The sequence below is a fragment of the Pongo pygmaeus genome, chromosome 7 (assembly GCF_028885625.2).
Source record: "Pongo pygmaeus isolate AG05252 chromosome 7, NHGRI_mPonPyg2-v2.0_pri, whole genome shotgun sequence".
Classification (NCBI taxonomy): domain Eukaryota; kingdom Metazoa; phylum Chordata; class Mammalia; order Primates; family Hominidae; genus Pongo; species Pongo pygmaeus.
In genome coordinates this window covers 97261613-97280617 of record NC_072380.2, presented here as the reverse complement: position 1 = coordinate 97280617, position 19005 = coordinate 97261613, and the positions used below count along the sequence as shown (strand labels likewise).

The 19005-nt window shown below is 33.5% G+C and overlaps 1 protein-coding gene and 1 pseudogene across 9 annotated transcripts in view; one reads left to right on the top strand and one right to left on the bottom strand.

Annotated features, from left to right (window-relative positions):
• Positions 1-299: 299 nt before the first annotated feature.
• The window catches only part of RALYL (RALY RNA binding protein like), a 722957-nt gene continuing 704251 nt past the window's right edge, over positions 300-19005 (bottom strand). For all 9 annotated transcript variants that reach the window (XM_054498886.2, XM_054498887.2, XM_054498885.2 and 6 more), the window contains one exon: positions 300-2333. In XM_054498886.2, the coding sequence (XP_054354861.2) occupies positions 2316-2333 (18 nt within the window). In that variant the 3' untranslated portion in view covers positions 300-2315. The remainder of the gene's footprint in view (positions 2334-19005) is intronic.
• LOC129043340 (small nucleolar RNA U13) lies at positions 3313-3408 on the top strand (annotated as a pseudogene).

The window sequence follows — 19005 nt, the reverse complement described above, 5'->3', positions numbered from 1 at the left end:
GTTAGAAGAAGCTCACTCACGTTCACCTCCTCAGCCCTTGAAAGCTTTCTTTTAAATTGTTAAATCAAACATTTAGGGATTACAATCCTAAATCACCTGTACTTTGATTTGGTATATATTTTATTCCATTTTTGTCATTAAAAGAAATTCTTAAACCAGGAAGTGGTAACAGAGAGAAAGACCCATGGTTTTATATTTCAAGGTCTATGTGGAGAAAATCCAGCCCAATAAGAAAGAATTATTTTTATACACTTTAATTATTTATCTTATTTTGAGAATAATGTCCATTGGGGAAAATATGATACTCTCAATAATTTATGATCATGCTTGATTATAAATGCCACACCATTTATTGAATACTATGAGGACAAATGACAAATTGGGAAAAATATTCACATACATAATTTTCTAATACACAGTGCCTGCAACACTTCCTCTCTGGAGTATCAGATTATTCCTAGCAAATTCATCTGTTTGGTGAAAACCAAGAAGCCACCTTGCTGATTTTATGTAGAACCATACACAGGTTATTTTCAGTTTCAGAGTCTAATCTGGCAGTCACAAATTCTCCCATGCCTATTACGGTCATCAAAAATAACTAACAGTGCACCATGGTATGGTTTTTGCAGTCCCTTAAAAAGGAAGTACATTCTTGATCCAGATCCTAGGTTCTATGTGCAACTTTCTAAAGACTTTAAATAGGAAAATGTAGTATATTCATGTTCTTTAATATTAGAGTTGTAATTCTTTTTCTTTGTCCAGAATTTTGGTTTTTAATACCTCTTGTTGGATAAAATGGCATTGCTTTTCATTAGCTTGTCTTCAAAAGACAGAGAAATAAGATAAATCACCTTAAAGAAATTAAATAGAAAATTAAGGGAACACGTACCAAGGCGGTTTTAGACTCTCCTCAGTTTCTTTGAAAAAAGGAGGGCTTAATCTTACTAAGTGTCCTTGGTGACATTTATAGATGTTGTCTCTGTGCTCTTTAATGAGGAACTTGCAGTCATTTAGGTATAGACTTTAAGTCTGGCAGAACATAAATACCTCCCGATGAAGTAGTTTCACCTTCAGTAGTATTCTGAAATATTTTCTTAAAATTCTGTATTTAGAGGAAAAATATAGTTTCCTAAAATATAAACTGGAGTATGACTTCTGTCAAGGTTTGAAGGCCATCTGGCTTTCTTTTACATGGCAAATTATCAGTGCCAGAATACAGGTCACTCCCAAGAGAGTGTGGGCATGTAGAACCTATAATGCACGCTTTGGTAAAGATACGCTACTTTCATTATGGAGCTGATTTTGTGGTACCACAGTGACTGAAAAACTTCAAACTGAATATTAAAACTAAATGTACCCCAAAGGAAAGATACACACCAACTTTGTTTTAAAAGAAACAGTATTTATTAAGAAATTATATGTTGAATTCTCCTACAGTCTGTGAAGATGGTTTCTTCCATTTCCACAGCACAAGACAACATCTAAGATTATCTGGAAAACACTGGCAATGCTTGGGAATGGAGAGTTCCTAGGAACAGGAGGTGAAATGACATGATGTATGCACTAATTTAAACTTTTGGATCCAAGGGCAAGACAGTCTTTTCCTTGGCAATCTAGTCCTTACTTGTCCATGGAATCTCATACCCAGACTGAAGTAATAATTGGATCATTTAGTTCAGTAGAGCGGAGCATGCTCAACTTAATCACAGATCAAACCAACAGTTCTTTAACTATTATATCACATCTGAAATATCTGCATTCTTTATTAATAAAAAGGGTGCTTATACAGGGCAGAAATATAACTTTTTCAAGTATTTTATCATTATGATCTGAAGTACTTTAAACTATAAATTATAAATAAATTATAAAAACTAGCATAAGATGCATCTTTTCTTACATGACATTGTTGGAAATAAGCTTTAAATACAGAATTGCAATATCACCTGACTTTATATATGATCAACAGTGAAACATGCTAATCATAAAAATAGCTTTTACAAATATACATTTGTATATAGTGTCTCCCTTACCATTCATAAATGCCTTTCACATTTTAAGACTAAAAAAAAAAAACATAATTAGCAAAGGGGAAAACACATTTACAATTTAAACCATAAAAACCTGACAATTGTACAGCTTAAAACATAGAAGAAATGGAATTTCTAAAACTGAGCAATACTGTCCATTTTATTTATTTGGGTTTTTATATAAATTGAACCAAAGATGCTGCTGTCCAGTAAGAAACCTCCTTTCACATTTCTGGGGGTTGTCACAGTTTCTCTTTTCTGCTTTGCGGCATCATGCATTATTTCAGATCACTTTATCTGTAGAAACTGAGAAAATAAAAAAATATTTTAAAATACAGAGATTTGTGTTTCATTGTTGATAGCATCCATATACTGATATGTAAGTTGGATTTTAAAGTTAAATCAGGGGAAGAATAAAGGAAGAATTAGATATTTAGGACAAACAATTTTGATGGTAGGTTTTTACATCCTTTGTTCTAGGCAAATCTATAATTATTTTCATTTATGGAATGTTATGTTTTTTTTTAATCCAGCTAATTTACTGCCTGAGGTCAGCAATTACTTTTCAACCTGAGCTCTTGTCCAAGTCAAAGGAGGAACCACTTAAAGTTCTAGGCTAGGGAAAGAGAATTCAATTACTCATGAATCTTTGTTGTGCCCCTAACAAGAGTGACCATAGGATACCCCTACTACGAGGCTTTGAACAGTGCTGTCCTAAGCCTTATGCATCTGGGATAGGAGAAAAGCCAATACAGGTCCTTGATCTGCATTTCACAATCTTGGTTGCAAAAGAAGAAAATCAGAAACATTGAAAGACTTCATGGTGCAACCATGAGTCTGAAGCATTATGTAAGAGCCCAAATTCAACTGGTTGAAGAATTGATTGAAATTGAATATGAAGACAAAATAATGCAAGACTCAATCAATGGGGAAAATCATGTATTTATCTTAGAATACTATCAAGTTCCAGGTCTTTATATTTAGATAAAAAATATTAGACCTACTGTTATCCCATCAACTTCAAAGGTCTTAGGAGTTAGATAGAAAATCTGTGTATGTCTTAAGAGTCAAAGACATGCAAATCAGGGTATCAGTTGGGATGGGACATGTTGACCTTTTATAAGTAGCCAGAGAATTAGGTAACTTGACTTTATTTATTAAAGCTTTGAAGTCCATGATACAAAGATTATGAAAAAGACTGAGTATGGCAAATGGGTGGTGAGAATTTCTTTGGAGGTTTGCAGCCCCCCAGATTTCATGCCTGGCTAAGACTACTGGTTGAAAGACACTCAGTGAATGTGATGATTGAGTTTTCACACTCATGTGTGAGATGTGCCTCCCTCAAATCTTGTTATGATGTTGGCACATTACCTGGCTAACATGAAAAAAAATTTAATAAACTGATCTAAAACAAAACATGCCCACTTAATAGTCTTTTCTATAGTCAAATACATTTAAAAACTTATATGCCTAGGAAAGAAACTTTCATGAATAAGACATTTTGACACTGTATTTTGATATATTCTCTATCTCTCTATTTCTCTCCCTCACTACCTTTTTCCTTTTCTCTTCCCTCTTTCTCCTTACCCAATTTATACTCTACACTGATCACATATATATGAATTTTGAAAAATGAAAGCTTTATTCAAATGTGTTTGTCATGCAGTTCCAGGTTGTGTTTATGTGCATGAGAAGAGTCAATTTGGTACTTAAGGCACAAAGTTTCGAACTTATTATACAACATAAGTAGACTACTTTTTGTGTGGTGTAAAGGAAGTTTTGTATATGACCTGCATGCACGTATCAACAATGATCAATTATCAATATGAGAATGAATAACTTAAAATATAAAAGTAACCCATAGATGAACACTGATATATGAAAATAAGGTATTACAATGTTTGAATTTTGATAGGTATCACTTGTGTGCAAAAAGGAAATATGGCTATTTATATGATTGCAATTGCACTCTTTCCTCTAAGGCCTCCATTGATCACTTTCTTATTATAAATGGAAAATGCTAAAAATACTGCAGCAGCTGTGTATGTAAAGCTTACTAGTCATGGTGTTTCTCCAGGTTAAGTCATGGCAGTTGACATGAATTTAGTACATTCTTACACCATCCTGCATGTGTCAAAAGAGGTAATGACTGTTTAGCAACTATGTATTTTGTTAAGATGAAAAAAACAACCTGCAGATTTTTTGTGCATAATTCATTACCCCCAGTATAATTTTTTCTTACACATTCCTTTGCTTCTTAATTGTAAATAATTACATAAAAATAATTATTGGGGAAAGAAAGGTAGATTTGAAAATAATTTATTGAAGTCTTCCTTCTTACCATAAAGCTTCAAAGCATTTGAATAAAACAAAAGCCTCATTAACTTTGCATTGTGAAGTAGGTATTATTAACCATATGGTTACAAGTCATGAATATATTTCTTCTTATCTAAAAACAATGGGAAAACATATTCACAAAGCTTTCCGTAAAACTTCTAGTATGAGAAAAGGCTTGCTGTTGGCTGTAAAGCCTGGGAGAAAGAGGACAAACTATGACATTCATATTGCTTTTTTCTCAAGAAACATAGTCACTTATGGAGCTGATTGGTTTAGTATAATGTAAAACTAATTGTGCTCTCCTTCTCTGAATAGTGGGTAATTTATCTACTGGCTGTTTGGGAGCTTGGAAGCTTTTAAAATAAATTCTCCTGATGATGAATGCTTTTTAAACTCTCAATCTCTCCCATTTCTGAAAAACAACAAAGAGAGCTACTCGGATGGGACTGGATTGTATTGAACCAGCAATTACTTCTACTTGACAAAGATGAAATGGATAGTATTAATCTACATGGAAGGCACATTTAATTTTAAACTTTATGCATTACTATATTTGAAATAAAATAGTACAGCAATATATAGAATAAATCCACCTTATTTACAACTCTGCCCAGAAAATCATACTTTTAAATAAGTCTTATGACTTCTTCAGTAGCAGGAATGCTTGTTATTTTTGTTCTAATTCAGATTTGTAACTAATAAGAACTTAGAGAAATTTACATAATCTATATTTTTAGGGAGCATATATAAATGCAAATAAGGTGAAAGAAACTGTAGGTAAGACAGGTCACATAACACTTTATAGAAAAGCAAAGTCTTATGAACAGCAATTATACTTGTTACCACTATGGATCATGTTTCTTGAGTAATTGTTCAGCCATTCACACTTTTTGTAGACAATGTGAATATATTTGGCTTTCACAAATCCCTCATTCTAAATGAGATACAATTCAATTCAACTTTTTAAGTAACACAAACTAATTCTCAGCACCTACTGTTCATCATAAGTTAAAACTTGTCTTCTGTTAATAAACTCTTAGGAACCAAATTACATTACACTTTTAGGCTCAAATAATCATATCAAAAAACTGTAATGGAATGAAAACCAAAATGAGTAGTAACTTATTGGAATAACTACCAATGGAGGAAACTGCTCCATTAGGTGTTTCTTGGAGGCTGAATAATCTCTATTCCTGAGTTGATGGCCATTTAGAGTGTAGGACAGTGAATCAGAAAACACAGGGGAGAATCATCTGAGATTTTAACTTTAAAAACAAGGCTTAGATGAGTGACATCTAGTATGTAATTTCCCAACAGGGTGACTACAGCCAATAATAATTTACCTGCACATTTTAATATAGCTAAAAGAGTACAATTAAATTGTTTGTAACACAAAGGATAAATGCTTGAATTTAAATTGGGCTAACCCTTGACATTGTCTATAGTGATTCTTGGTAAGTTGTGACTACACTGGCAAACCGTCTTCTGAACATGCTCACTGCTTTTTCCCCTGTCTCCATTCCACCTTCTCTGTCCTTATTTCCCTGCCCCTCCTAACTGTTCAGTTTTATAACTCAGACCCATTATTCTGCTCAATAATTCTCATGTCTTTATCCTATTTTCCATCTGACTCACAATAGTCACGAAATAAATAAGACCAAGAAACAACAGGGCTTTTTAGCATAGTGGATCACAAATACCCAAATCAGTGGGTTTTGTGATTTCATACAGAAATGGAAAGATAAAAAGGCTAGGAAAATCAGCCATTTTCTATAGTATCATAGAATTTAAGTTACTGTATATGGTATGCTAAGATGTTTTATTTTCTTTCCTAAAACTGAAGCTAAACATAAAACAATACTATGAAACAATCATGAAAGGAAAAGGAAAAAGGAGGAACTTAAAATAAATTTAACTTTATTTACCAAATCCACAGAAACTTTTCCTATAAGTATTATAAAGTGACTGTCAAACTTTTGCATCATGTTTTACTTTAGTTTATAAGATTGATTTATAGACACAGTATAAAGAGCTTTTGATTTCAAATTGAAAACAGTATACTAACATAAATTATAATTAGAACTACCATATTCTTTATGGATATTTGGTTTGGGACATGGCTTACTGTATTAGTCTGTTTTCATGCTACTAATAAAGACATACCTGAGACTGGGTAATTTATAAGGAAAAAGGGTTTGATGGATTTACAGTTCCACGTGGCTGGAGAAACCTCACAATCATGGCAGAAGGCAAGGAGGAGGAAGTCACATCTTACATGGATGACAGCAGGCAAAAAGAGAGAGCCTGTGCAGGGAAACTCCCCCTAGCACCATCAGATCTTATGAGACTTATTTAGCATCACAAGAACAGCACGGAAAAGATGTGCCCCCATTACTCAATTACCTCCCACCAGAACCCTTCTACAATACTTGGGCATTCAAGATGAGATTTGGATGGGGACACAGCCAAACCATATCACTTACCATATGTGATTTTAAAAAAAGAACCCTCTTTTTCAGAGTTAATTACATCATTTTCTATGTCTAATTACTGCTGTCTTTAATGAAGATATTAGTGCAGTAATAGTTTTAACATCTAGACACACAGATCATTTGTGTTTCTGGAATACATTTCATTTAACTGAAATCACAAATAATTTTCTAATAAGATTCTATTTATTTTGGATTCTACAGGAATAATTTTTTTAGTTTGATAAGATGTAATGATGTCAGGAACCATAATGATGTCTTCAGAACTGTAACTCCAGAAGCATCAGAGAATCAGAGTGGTTCAATGGTGAAGCTGGTGATTAGTATCATACAGTGATCTTGTCTAATCTTGCAAACAGAGCAGCAGTGCCTTTTACAGTAATCATGGCCAATGAATATGTAGCTTTGTCTTGTCTATCTCAAATGATACAGAATTCTTAAGGCAGCTTGCTCTATTTGTAGATAATCGTGGTTAGAAAAGAATTTGTTGCATTGAGTCTAAATCAGCTAAATGACTGAACTATTTATTAATATTAAGCCAAAAATCTAGAGAGTATGACGATCAGTAAGATAGCCAGGCAGAATGTGAGAGGTATTGAAGTGTCAGGGGGTTTTGAGCTATCAGCTATAAATTCAGGTGAGATCTTCTAAGATGGCAAGAGAGAGTAAGGCAGAAAACAACTCCAGTGGGTGGTGGGTTGGTTTTAGAAAGAACATTAAAGACAGCTGAGTTACCTAGCTAAGGCTCCCTTAATTCCCTCCAGATAGACTATGCAGTCTCTGTCATTAGAGTATGGAAATGGGTGTTTAGGATCTGGAACTGGGCTAAGCTTGTGGTCATGGGTGACAATCATCATAATGACACTTATTCGTATAGTGGGTGGAAGTTTATAAAAACAGTTTATATGTATATTTTCATTTGGTTTCTATTACAAATCAGTGAGGTAGGTTCTTGGGCAAGAATCATCCTCAGATTGATTATTAGTTCTTATATCAGAGAATGAATGATTTGCCTGTCTGCCCAGACTAGAGCTTTCTCTAATATTCTGTTCTGACCAATTGTGGGAAGAAGCGTTGTAGTGAGGCAGCCTGGGCACACCACTAATTATAGCACAGATGATCTTTATGTGAAAATACATACCCTCATAATGAGTAGGAGATAAGGGATGCAATTAGTGGAAACATACTAGGATTTTCCCATAAACTTCTACCTGCTTTTCCCTGATTTGTAGTAGTTCTGCCTAAATTTTTTTAAGTTCTGTTTTGAACTAATTAAAAATCATTTTAATTGAGAACGTGCTTTAGGCATTTGTCTGAAAAAGACCTTTTATGTTGTAAAACTACTTTGATTAGGTAAAAAGAACAATTTATAGTAAAATTATTGTGAGTTACATAATTTTATTTAAAATGTGTAAAAATTTAAATATTCAAAAAATTTAGTCACATTGCTTGGATGTTCTCTTACACATACATTAACATTTCTCTTATTTTATTCCAATTGTACTCTGATACTTTCTGAAGAAAATGATGATTGTATTTTGAGTGTTTTGGGATCACTGACAATCATATTTAACTAGTTGCATTGATAGATTATAGTAGTTTTATTTGGCACATAATTTACATTTGATCGTGCATCAATTTTTGATTTTTCATACTAAATATATAGTGTCTAAAAATCATTATTTACTCCCAATGCCGGAAATCATAATGATAATTTTAGGATAGTACTCTAAATTGCCTAAGTTAATGCTAGTGCAAAAAGCCAAGTGCTGATTAATGCTAAGATTATGAACTTTGAAATTTCACACATTTAACTGCTTTCCACAGTTCCTTATGGGATTAATTTTAGCACTACAAGTACTACAAGTAGAAATATTTTAAAAATCATTTTATAGCCAACAGAAAAATGTGATTTGGAATTAATTGCTTTACAGGAATAATTTTAAAAGCCCTTTGAAAATATATAGTTAACTCATAATTATTCTGAATAGCTGGGTTGTCGTGGTGGTTTAACAATTTTCATTTAATTAAATTTACTGTATACACATTCAAAGATCAGAATATAATAAAATGACTTCATTTTTAAAATTGCATAAAATTAATCTGACAGTAAGGGAAATAGTATGGTGAAAAAAATACACTATTATCCTATACATAACCCTCCTTTTTTTTAAATCAGTATATTTGGGAAACATAGTTAATTAAAAAAAAACCACTTAAGTCTTAAAGCTTTGTAATATTACCAAAACACTTTTAACACTCAAATTATGCTGGATATAATAGAATACTGGATAACTCAGAATTTCAGAGTCCTGTAGTACCTTCTATTTCATGTTTATAAAATAATTTCCAGAATTATAACAGATGTAGGAGGAATTGGAAATTGGGTTTAATCTGTCTTATGAATGATCATGCCATATCCTCTGCAGGTTACTTTTTGAAATAGATTTTGGATACCAACTCACTTACCTATGTTTTCCTTTATTCATTATATGAGAATATAGAATTTAGAAAAATTGTCAGTTATATGATTATCCTGGTATAGATCAAGATAAATAAAACATTAGAGCATTTTTATTCAATAAATTATTGAAATAATTCAGTAAAAGTTGAGTTCTCTCCTAGATTTTTGTGAACAAATCTGTTCCCAAATAAGAAAACAAACTTAATTGGAAGGTCTTTTTCCTTTATAATCAGATTCCTCTAATAAGCCACACGTTATAGACCTGAACACAATGCTCTAACATCATCTGTTCATTGGGATTTGACTGGGGTAATCCACAAGACTCATGATCACTAGACTGTACTTTGATAAAGAGGAAGGGCGCTGTGTTTGCCTGGCTTTCTTTCTGTTGTATCTTCTACACCTGGCATTACTTGCTGAGCAAACAAGGTATGGTGTTACTTAGTGTATATGTGTATCCATCCATCCGTCCGTCCATCCATCCTGGGTCTGCACTGTACATCCAAAACTAAATTATTTATACTGTATTTCACAAATACTCATTTTAATGAAGAGAATCCTGAGACACAGAAAGAAAGTCACTGGATCAGGGTCTTACTGAAGGTGATCAGATAAATCCAGCACACAATCACATATCTCTGCACTTACCGGAGGGTCACATTAAATAAGTACTTGATTTGAAATAAACATGACAGAATATGGATGACCCCTGTGTGAAGGTTGGCAATGACATGTTCCCAACAAACCTGCCTCTAAAAACATGAGTACTTGGTGGGAGTTACTTTTAGATTTACTTTGGGCACTGGGAACTATTTTGATTAGCAGAGTTTTGGCAAATGAGTGTTAGGAAGCCAATGGGGGCAAGCATCTTTTGCACTATTTTGGAGATCCTCTTCTGCTAACAATATCAGGAAGTGAAAGAGCACAGGGAATTAGCTTCTGGGTCACAAAGAAGAATTGTGACTATTTACTTGCGTATGTGCACATAACTTTAATAAACTTTAAATAAACATTATTGACCTTTTTAAGGGGGTGATGAACAATGCTTTTTTGAAACTGGATTTCTGTGTTTTTTTCTTCTACGTAATAAGGAATATATATTTTTGGTCTTAGTCTCTGGTTCCTAGCACAGAGCTCCTAAAACCCTTATAATTTCCTAAATGATAAGGGTGATAGGGGCATCTTTCTTTATAATATTTGGTTTTTGTACAGAGCTTCTGGAATTATTGTAATTTCTTAAGTGATAGCAGTGTCTTTTGTTATTCATATCAAGCCCTTTGCTCTCACTTGAGTTTATGATGATGAGGTGACTTAGGGTAAGGCCCCTAGATAGTCTCAAGATAGTGTTGGTCTCTGGAAAGACTGAGTGATTAGAGGGTTTGAATTTTCAGCCCCACCCACTGACCTCGAGGAAAGTGAGAGGTGCTGAAGCTTAAGTGCTGTAAAACTCTTGAACATGAAATTTAATGAGCTTCTCACTTGGTGAAAATAGCCATATGCCAGGAGGAGGGTGCATAACAACTCCACTGGGACAGAAGCTCCTGTGCTCAAAACCCTTCCAGACCTTTTCTTATGTATCTCTTTATCTGGCTGTTCATCTGTATTGTTTATAATTTCTTTACATAATAAACCAGTAAATATAAGTGAAGTGTTTCCCTGAGTTCTGTGAGCCATCCTAGCAAAGTATTGAACACGAGGAGGGGGTACATGGGAGGCTTGATTTATAGCCAGTAGGGCAGAGCACGGGTAAAAAGCTGGGACTTGCATTGGTACATGAAATGGGGGAGTGGGAAGGGTAGTCTTGTGGGACTGAGTCCTTAACCTGTGGGTTCGGATGCTATCTCCAGATAGATACTGTTAACTGAATTAACTATAGGACACCCAGTTGGTGTCCACTGGAGAACAGCTTGCTGTGTGGGGAAACCCCTCTACCACCACATTTGGTCATAGAAGTGTTCCGTGTTGTGAGAATATAATAGAAGATATCAGTGTATTTTTCATCAAACCTTCTTATAGTTCTATCAATAGCTGCATACCTATAAAGTATTAATAATAGCTAATAGTCATTGAATATTTCAATGTAATTGACTCATGGGTTGGATCTGTTTGGGTTATGAAAAGATATAACCATTTTTATTACTTTATATAGAAAATACCATATCTTGCATAGGAATAAAAAATTAGTGATATGGCTGAACCTTTCAAAAGCATATTCTAGTCAATGGATAGTTGCTAGTTGAACTTTCTGGTGGGGAAAGAAGGAAATTAAGGCTCAGATTTCCTATTCTGTCATCTTGCTGATGCCATTCTTTTTGGCTAAACTTTTTCAATCTAATATATCAATACTTCCAGATATAGTTACTCTCTTTAAGTTGATAGAAACAACTCAAAGAAAAATCTATTTGTTGCTTAGTATCAGTAAATAATGGAGATCAAACATGCCCATGAATATCAGAAAATGAAATATATCTTAAATTTTGAAATCATTTAAAATTCTGGGTAAAGTTCTAGAATAATTGGGCCTCATCTCAAAGTTATTAGTTTTCATATAAATATCATAAAATTTCAAGCAATTTAAATTTATATTATTAATATTATTTTTCCTATAGCAAAAGTTAAGAATGATTTCAAAAAACAAGATATTTTATATTTTACAGGAACAAAGATTGATTCCCTGGCACACAGGTAAGTTTCAGAGGACTGAAGTACAATCAGAGTACTGAGGTGAGAAGCTATGCACATGATTATATAAAGAGCATTTGCAAGTGATTTTTAGATGTAATTAATTTTTATGTAGAATTCATACTTATCTCTTATATATATTTTTACTTTATAAACTTTTTAGTCCTTAACATCATCATTGATGGTAACAGATTTTTTGTTTTGAGATTTGAAAGCTGTCTCATTTAGACATAATAACATATGACACCTATCAGTGTAATTAATTATGAAATGTTTATGTGACTATCTGTATTTTAGGTACCCCTGTTGATATTAGATCACTTATTTTACGCATTTAACATCTTACAGCCCGAGACTTTGACAGCATGACTAACAGAATAGAAGAAGTAGATCTTTCTCTAACATCTTTTTCATTTCCAGTTTTTATTTGAAAAAAATTTCCATTTTTCCACGGTGGCAGTACAAATAGAACCATGCCATGTTTAGAATGTACATATGGAACTTCATATACCATCCTGCTTCATGTTTGATTGTAATTGCAAGTGTCATGAAAAATGTTTTTCTCTTGATCCAAAGCATTGTGTAGGTGTGCTAAGGGGGCATGTTATAACTTGCATACCCTGGGTGCCTCTCTACTCTGACACAGCCTCTTCCTCTGTCCATCCTTTTCTGAACCTCATTTGTTATTAAAATCTAATTAGCTATTATTTGAAACAAAGTGTGAGTGTCTGATTCTCTAGGTTAAAGTGGGAGATGAGGACTTGTTAGTTAATTGTTAGAGAACACCAAACTGAAATTTTCTCCTTAATATACCTGGGTTCTTTAAATAGTTTTGTCACTGCTTTTTCCTTGGCAGTAAGACTTTGAGGCTTAACTTATTTAGTTAAAAACTTACATGTACTGAGGGCTTGCCATATGTCAAACCCCTTTTTAAGTACTTTAAATATTTTTTTCCATTTAATATTCACACCAGCACCACGAGGGAAGTGCCATCATTATACTCATAGATTAAAAAACTGAGGCACGGAGAGGTAAGTCACATAAGTCTTCATATTTGGCCGTTAACTAACCCAGTGCTTTGTTCATACAGCCTTTATTTCTTACCATTGTGTGTCATACACTCTCTCCTGTTTACAGCAATTTAGATCATGCCTAAGCTCTCAACATCATTGTTACCCAAATACTAATACTATTATATTTAGCAGCTAATGCTCAACTACTTCTGTGTTATATAAATAGAAGGTTTATTCAAAATTATTTCTATCTACTTCAGTATTTTTGTGGTAATTTCTTCCTATTCCCTTTGGACAAAATCTATGGTATTAATTAGGAATGTTGAGACCTTACGTCCTTTGAAAGGCAACAACAGGCTTGTAAAGAGATATTTATTGAACTATCTCAGGAACATTTGGGCACTAGCCTGGCAGCTTCTCTACAATCAACTTGCTCTATAGAAACATGTGTATACAATATTTATGAGTTTAAGTGTTCTTTTCATTGTGTGTGTCATAAGCTTTCCTTGTTAAAAATGACATCTGAGAAGGCAATATCTTATTTTGATGGAAATCATTTGACATGTCACAGATAGCGCCCAGGTGAGGGCATCCCCGTTGTCAGCAGTGGCTAGTGACTTAGAGGGCCATCTGCCTGCTGAGATCCTCAGGGATTTGGAATACATGGTATGGAAATGCTATCTCACTTTTAACAATTCTGAGATATCAAACTCTGTAAAATATGGGGTACTTTTCCAGCGTGATCTAACAAGTCAATCTGCATGTGGAGTTTCTTCCAACTTCAAGTAGAAAGTTGTGCAAAAAAAAAAAAAAAAAAGGTGCTGGAGGGTGACATCCAGTCAGAATATCATTCAGTGGCATCATCTTGTCAAGCACGAAATGCACATCAGCAGGATTGAGCTCTGCATTTCCTGGGGGTTTTGGGGAGGTTCACAAACTGCTAGGCCTGCCCAATATATTGTTATATGGGAAGATTCATTAAAAATATTCACTCATAGTGAAAGGATATCTGCACTCTCATATTTATTGTGGCATTATTCACAATAGTCAAGCTGTAGCATCCACCTGAGTGTCAAACAATGGGTGAATGGATAAAGAAAATGAGGCATATATACGCAATGGAATACTATTCAGCCTTAAGAAGAAGGAAGGACTGGCTTTTATAACACCATGGATAAGCCTGGAGGACATTATGTTAAATGAAATAAACCAGGCACAGAAAGACAAATACTGCATGTTCTCACTTCTATGTGGAATCTAAAACGGTAGGAAGCAGAGAGTAGAATGGTGGTTACGAGAAGCTGGGAGGTGAGGGAAATGTGGAGATGTTTGTCAAAGAGTACAAGGTTTCAGTTAGAGAGGAGGAGTAAGTTTTTTGAGATCTGTTGCACAGTATGGTGACTATAGTTAATAACAGTGCAATGTATATTTCAAAATTGCTAAGATAGTAAATTTCAAATGTTCTCATCACAAAAATTGAAAAGTATTTGGGGTGATGAATATGTTAATTAGCTCGATTTAATCATTCTACATATGTATACATACACTATAACATCACTTTGTACCCCTTAAATATATGCAATTATAATTTATCAATATACAATAAAATATAAACATTGACTCATGTAGTGAGAATATTGCTCTTCCAGTTATTTGGATTGCATTAATGAGAAAGTTTATGTTTGTGTCAGTCTTAACCTTTCTCTAGTACTGTCTATTCTTTTTAGTGGGAGAAAGAACGAGAGAGAAACAGGAGAGGAGAGCAGGAACACAGGGTTTTTTGGTCACAATATCAAGCTTTTTAAAAAAATTTTGTCCTTTCATTATATTTATTTTAAATGTCTCCTACTTATGAAAAGAGATACTTGGTTTTTCATTTATTAGAGTGAACTAAAGTTTAGTGTTAAGGATACATTTATTTTAAATAAATTATTTTATTTAAATAATAAATAGTGTAAAGGATACATTTATTTTAAATAAATAATGAGGTAATTTAATAAGTAAAAATAGTACCAATGATGCATAGATTTGGCACAAACCAAAAGGGTACTATACAAATCAAAATTAATAAAATTTGTGAAACCCTAATACAATGAAAATATCTAAGGGTGTTAGAATCTTACGGACCCTGACTGAAGGTTGATTCTGCCTCTTATGAGCAGTGTGAGCTTGGGGAAGTTACTTAATCTTTCTAAAATCAGTTATTTGTGAAATAGCTACTCCTCGAAGTTATTTTAGGCAATAATGACATGACATATATAAAAAACTCAGCATTGTTCCTGGAAGGTAGTGAAAATGGAAACAGTATTGTTTCCTTTCCGTTTCTTCCTGACTTGGAAAAAAATAAAAATCCTCTCAGTTTTTCACTGTTTGTGTGTGTGTGTGTGTGTGTGTGTGTGAACACTATATCTTATTTTCTCAGATTTCTGCCTTTTTAAAGATAAGCTATTTTCCACATTTTTGAAACAACTAAGGCCCAAAGTGATTCCAGAACTTGTTCAATTCACACAGCTTTAAATAGCAGGGGTAGGTATTATTTCCAGTAGACTACAGGCTACTTTTAGGAAATGTTACTTAATATTATTAAAATGTATTCCTAAAACTGTGGCAAGACAGAAAATATCAAATATGCATAAGGTTTCTGGGATACTTATCCGATTCCAGGTGAAAAGAATTCTTATCAGGTTTCCAAAGGCCTGAACTTTTATTTCATCTCAGGCTATCCTGGAGCAGGCTACCCCGGAGCTTGGGATTTTCCATATTCAGAGACATTCTAAAGACAGTGAAGGTTTAGAAGGAAAGATCCTTAGGCAGGGCAAGGCTGATAGTGCAGCATGGTTGTGCTGGTGAGAGATTTAATGAGTGGAGAACCAGCTGGGCACAGTCCTGGCTGGTAGGTGACAAAGGTGCACCATGCAAGGGACTGAGCTAGAGGATGCCTCTTTGCAACTTGAATGCTACCTGGATAAAAACTTTGTGCCAGTCTGTGAAAATGTACATTTTTTTTAATGAATTAACTTCCAGAATATGGGGCAAGAATTGTAAAATATCAGCAACATTTTGGCAATAAATCTCTTTTCCACTGTAATTTTATCTGTTGAACTATGAAAAAAATTGGAGAAGAAAAGTGCCCCACTTTCTTTTCTTTCAATTTCAGATTAAATGAAATGTGTTCAAAAGAAATGTGCCATTTCTTTTGTCACAGATTATTAGATTCAGTGTAGCTCAAGCAGGTATACCATTAGTTTCCAGAAATACTGATGTTAATGACTTTCTTAGCTTGTTCAAGTACAAATTTCTTGCCCTGGTATTTATCAAATGAACATTGTCTTTTATCTATTCATTTATTTTTACTCTGTTTTTAGAGTTTTTACAGCTTATCATACTCAATATTTTTAAAAAATAGCTAGAAAAAAATCATTAAAGTCCTGTGTCTGTGAAACACTGGGAAATGAATCAATTATATTTGTATTTGGTGCATTAAAAAAATAAACTTGAAAAGAATTTCTAGCTATTTGGCAGATAAAGTGCTTAGGTCACAAAAGTTCAACAACCTCTGGAAAAGGCAGTGAGAGGTCAGCATTTACAGTTAATTACTTTTTCCCAGAAAAGTCTATTAATCTATTCAATAAATACAATGTAGGGGAATTGGCTTATGTAATATGTATTCACCTTATCTAACACTTTATTTGAATGAATTGCTGGATGTTTCTAAGAAATAAATAGCTTCTGGTATTTCTGTATAGAATATTTTATGTATTCAAAACATTTTAGGTTTAGAATGTAAAAAACACATAACTAAAGGTTCCAGTGTTTTTATAGATTGTAGGAAACAGGAGTATTACTATCATGTAGATCTGGAAGAAAGAAATGAGGATAATTAAAAAAAAAAGTATTCATAATTGCTTGAACCCGGGAGGTGGAGGTTGCAGTGAGCCGAGATTGCACCACTGCACTCCATCTTGGGCGACAGAGCAAGACTCTGTCTCAAAAAAAAAAAAAAAATTGTATTCATATAATGGTAGTGCCAGAAGATTCAAGGAATATAACATTGTTGTGTCAGGTATCCAAAAATTCATTGTTTAATAGGATAAAGAGAATTACTTTTATGTGTATTCTTAGAATACAAAGATAAGTGGAGAAATTGGAATGCTTGTACACTGTTGGTGGGAATGCAATATAATGCAGCCACTCTGGAAAACAGTATGGAGGTCCCCCTCTCCCCAAATAAAAAGAGAACTATCAGATGACCCAGCAATCCCTCTACTGTGTGTTTATCCAAAGAAGTTGAAATTAGGATCTCAAAGAGTTATGTGCACTCTTACACTCATTACAGCACTATTCAAAATCACCAAGATGTGGAAATAACCTAAATGTCCACTGACGGATGGATTTTGTAAAATGTGGTATATACATTCAAGGAAATATTATTCAGCCTTAAAAAAGAAGGAAAATCTGTAATGTGTAACAACATGGATGAACCTTGAGGAGATTACGCTGAGTGACAGTAAGACAAATACTGCGTGATTCCACTTATATGAGGTATCTAAAATAGTCAAATTTGTAGAATCAAAGAGTGAAATGGTAGTTACTGAGGGCAGAGAGAAATGAAGGTGTTGCTTATCAATGGGCATAAAGTTTCAGTTAAGCAAGATGAATAAATTCTAGAGATAGGCTGTACAACATTGCATAGTCAACAATACTGTATTGTACCCTTAAATGTTTTAAAGGTGGTAGATCTCATATTAAGTGTTCTTCCATTCAGTCTCTCTTCATTGACACACAATTCTCCCATTTAAAAACTAAACAGTTAAGTCATAAGAAAATTGGGTGGAGTATGCACGTAACATGCCACAATGAACAGAGGCAACATTAGAAACCAGAAAGGAATAAAAAAAGAGTGTGTTTAAAATTTTATGAGTCTAAATGGTATTTCCATGGTTATAGTACCATTTTTTAGGATTACTTTTAACCAATGCAATTTGCAGCGTCTTTACATTTTCCCATAAACTGGAGGTAATTCTAGTTAAAATGATACTTTGAAAGCCAAATGAAGCAACTCTGCAACCACTAGACAACCAGTGAATTATTTCTTTCTCATGAGTGGCTAACAGAAAATGGAAATATTTTTGAACATATATAATAGGTTTGGTTAAGCATACTCATAAGCATGTGTTCACATATTTTGAAATCGTTTTCTTGTAGAAATAAAATTCTTTTGGTTCTCTTATGTTTACATTATTTGTTCAAATTACATTTTACCTCTTACAAAAATTGTGTAAATATTAGCATTAAAAATAATGTTTTAATACTAGTTTCCTTAAACCTAGAAATTTAGAAAGCACAGGTCAATTAGCGATGGCTAACAAAATTTACCTTGTGCTCATAGTTCTATCTTATCTTAATAAGTCCTCTATTTACAATATCTATCATATCATCTATTTTTTTCAGTGAATTACAAATAGACCTTTAAATGGACAAGTATAAATTTAAATAACAATGAGGCTTAACAATGGACACTGAAGTAAAAATGAATTTAATACTCCAGTCATACTCCACTGTATTAGTTTTATAGAATATGTTCAGGTTGAATAATATATTTTAGAATGTGAATCTTGGATATGTTTTAGAATATAATCTGCAATTTGAGAATGAAGCGGCCTGCCTGCAATCCTTTCTCCCCAAAAGAGATTTTTTCTTTCTTATTCACTTCCTTTTACTCAGCCCTTACAATGGTGCCTGAGTACAGTAATCAATCATTTAATAAGTATTTGCTGGCTGAGTGAATAAAAATGGCATTAAGGGCAAAACACATATCTAGACTAATTATTATTCTGTTGCATAAAACTCTTAATGTCACTAAGATCATTTTTCCAATAGCTTTTGCCGTTTGGAATCTGGGAATAATTTACAAGAAGGGAAAGATTTGTTTGCCTCTCAGAATCTTAGAAGAGTTTATTGATTTAATAAATTTGGCTTGGCATCATAGAACT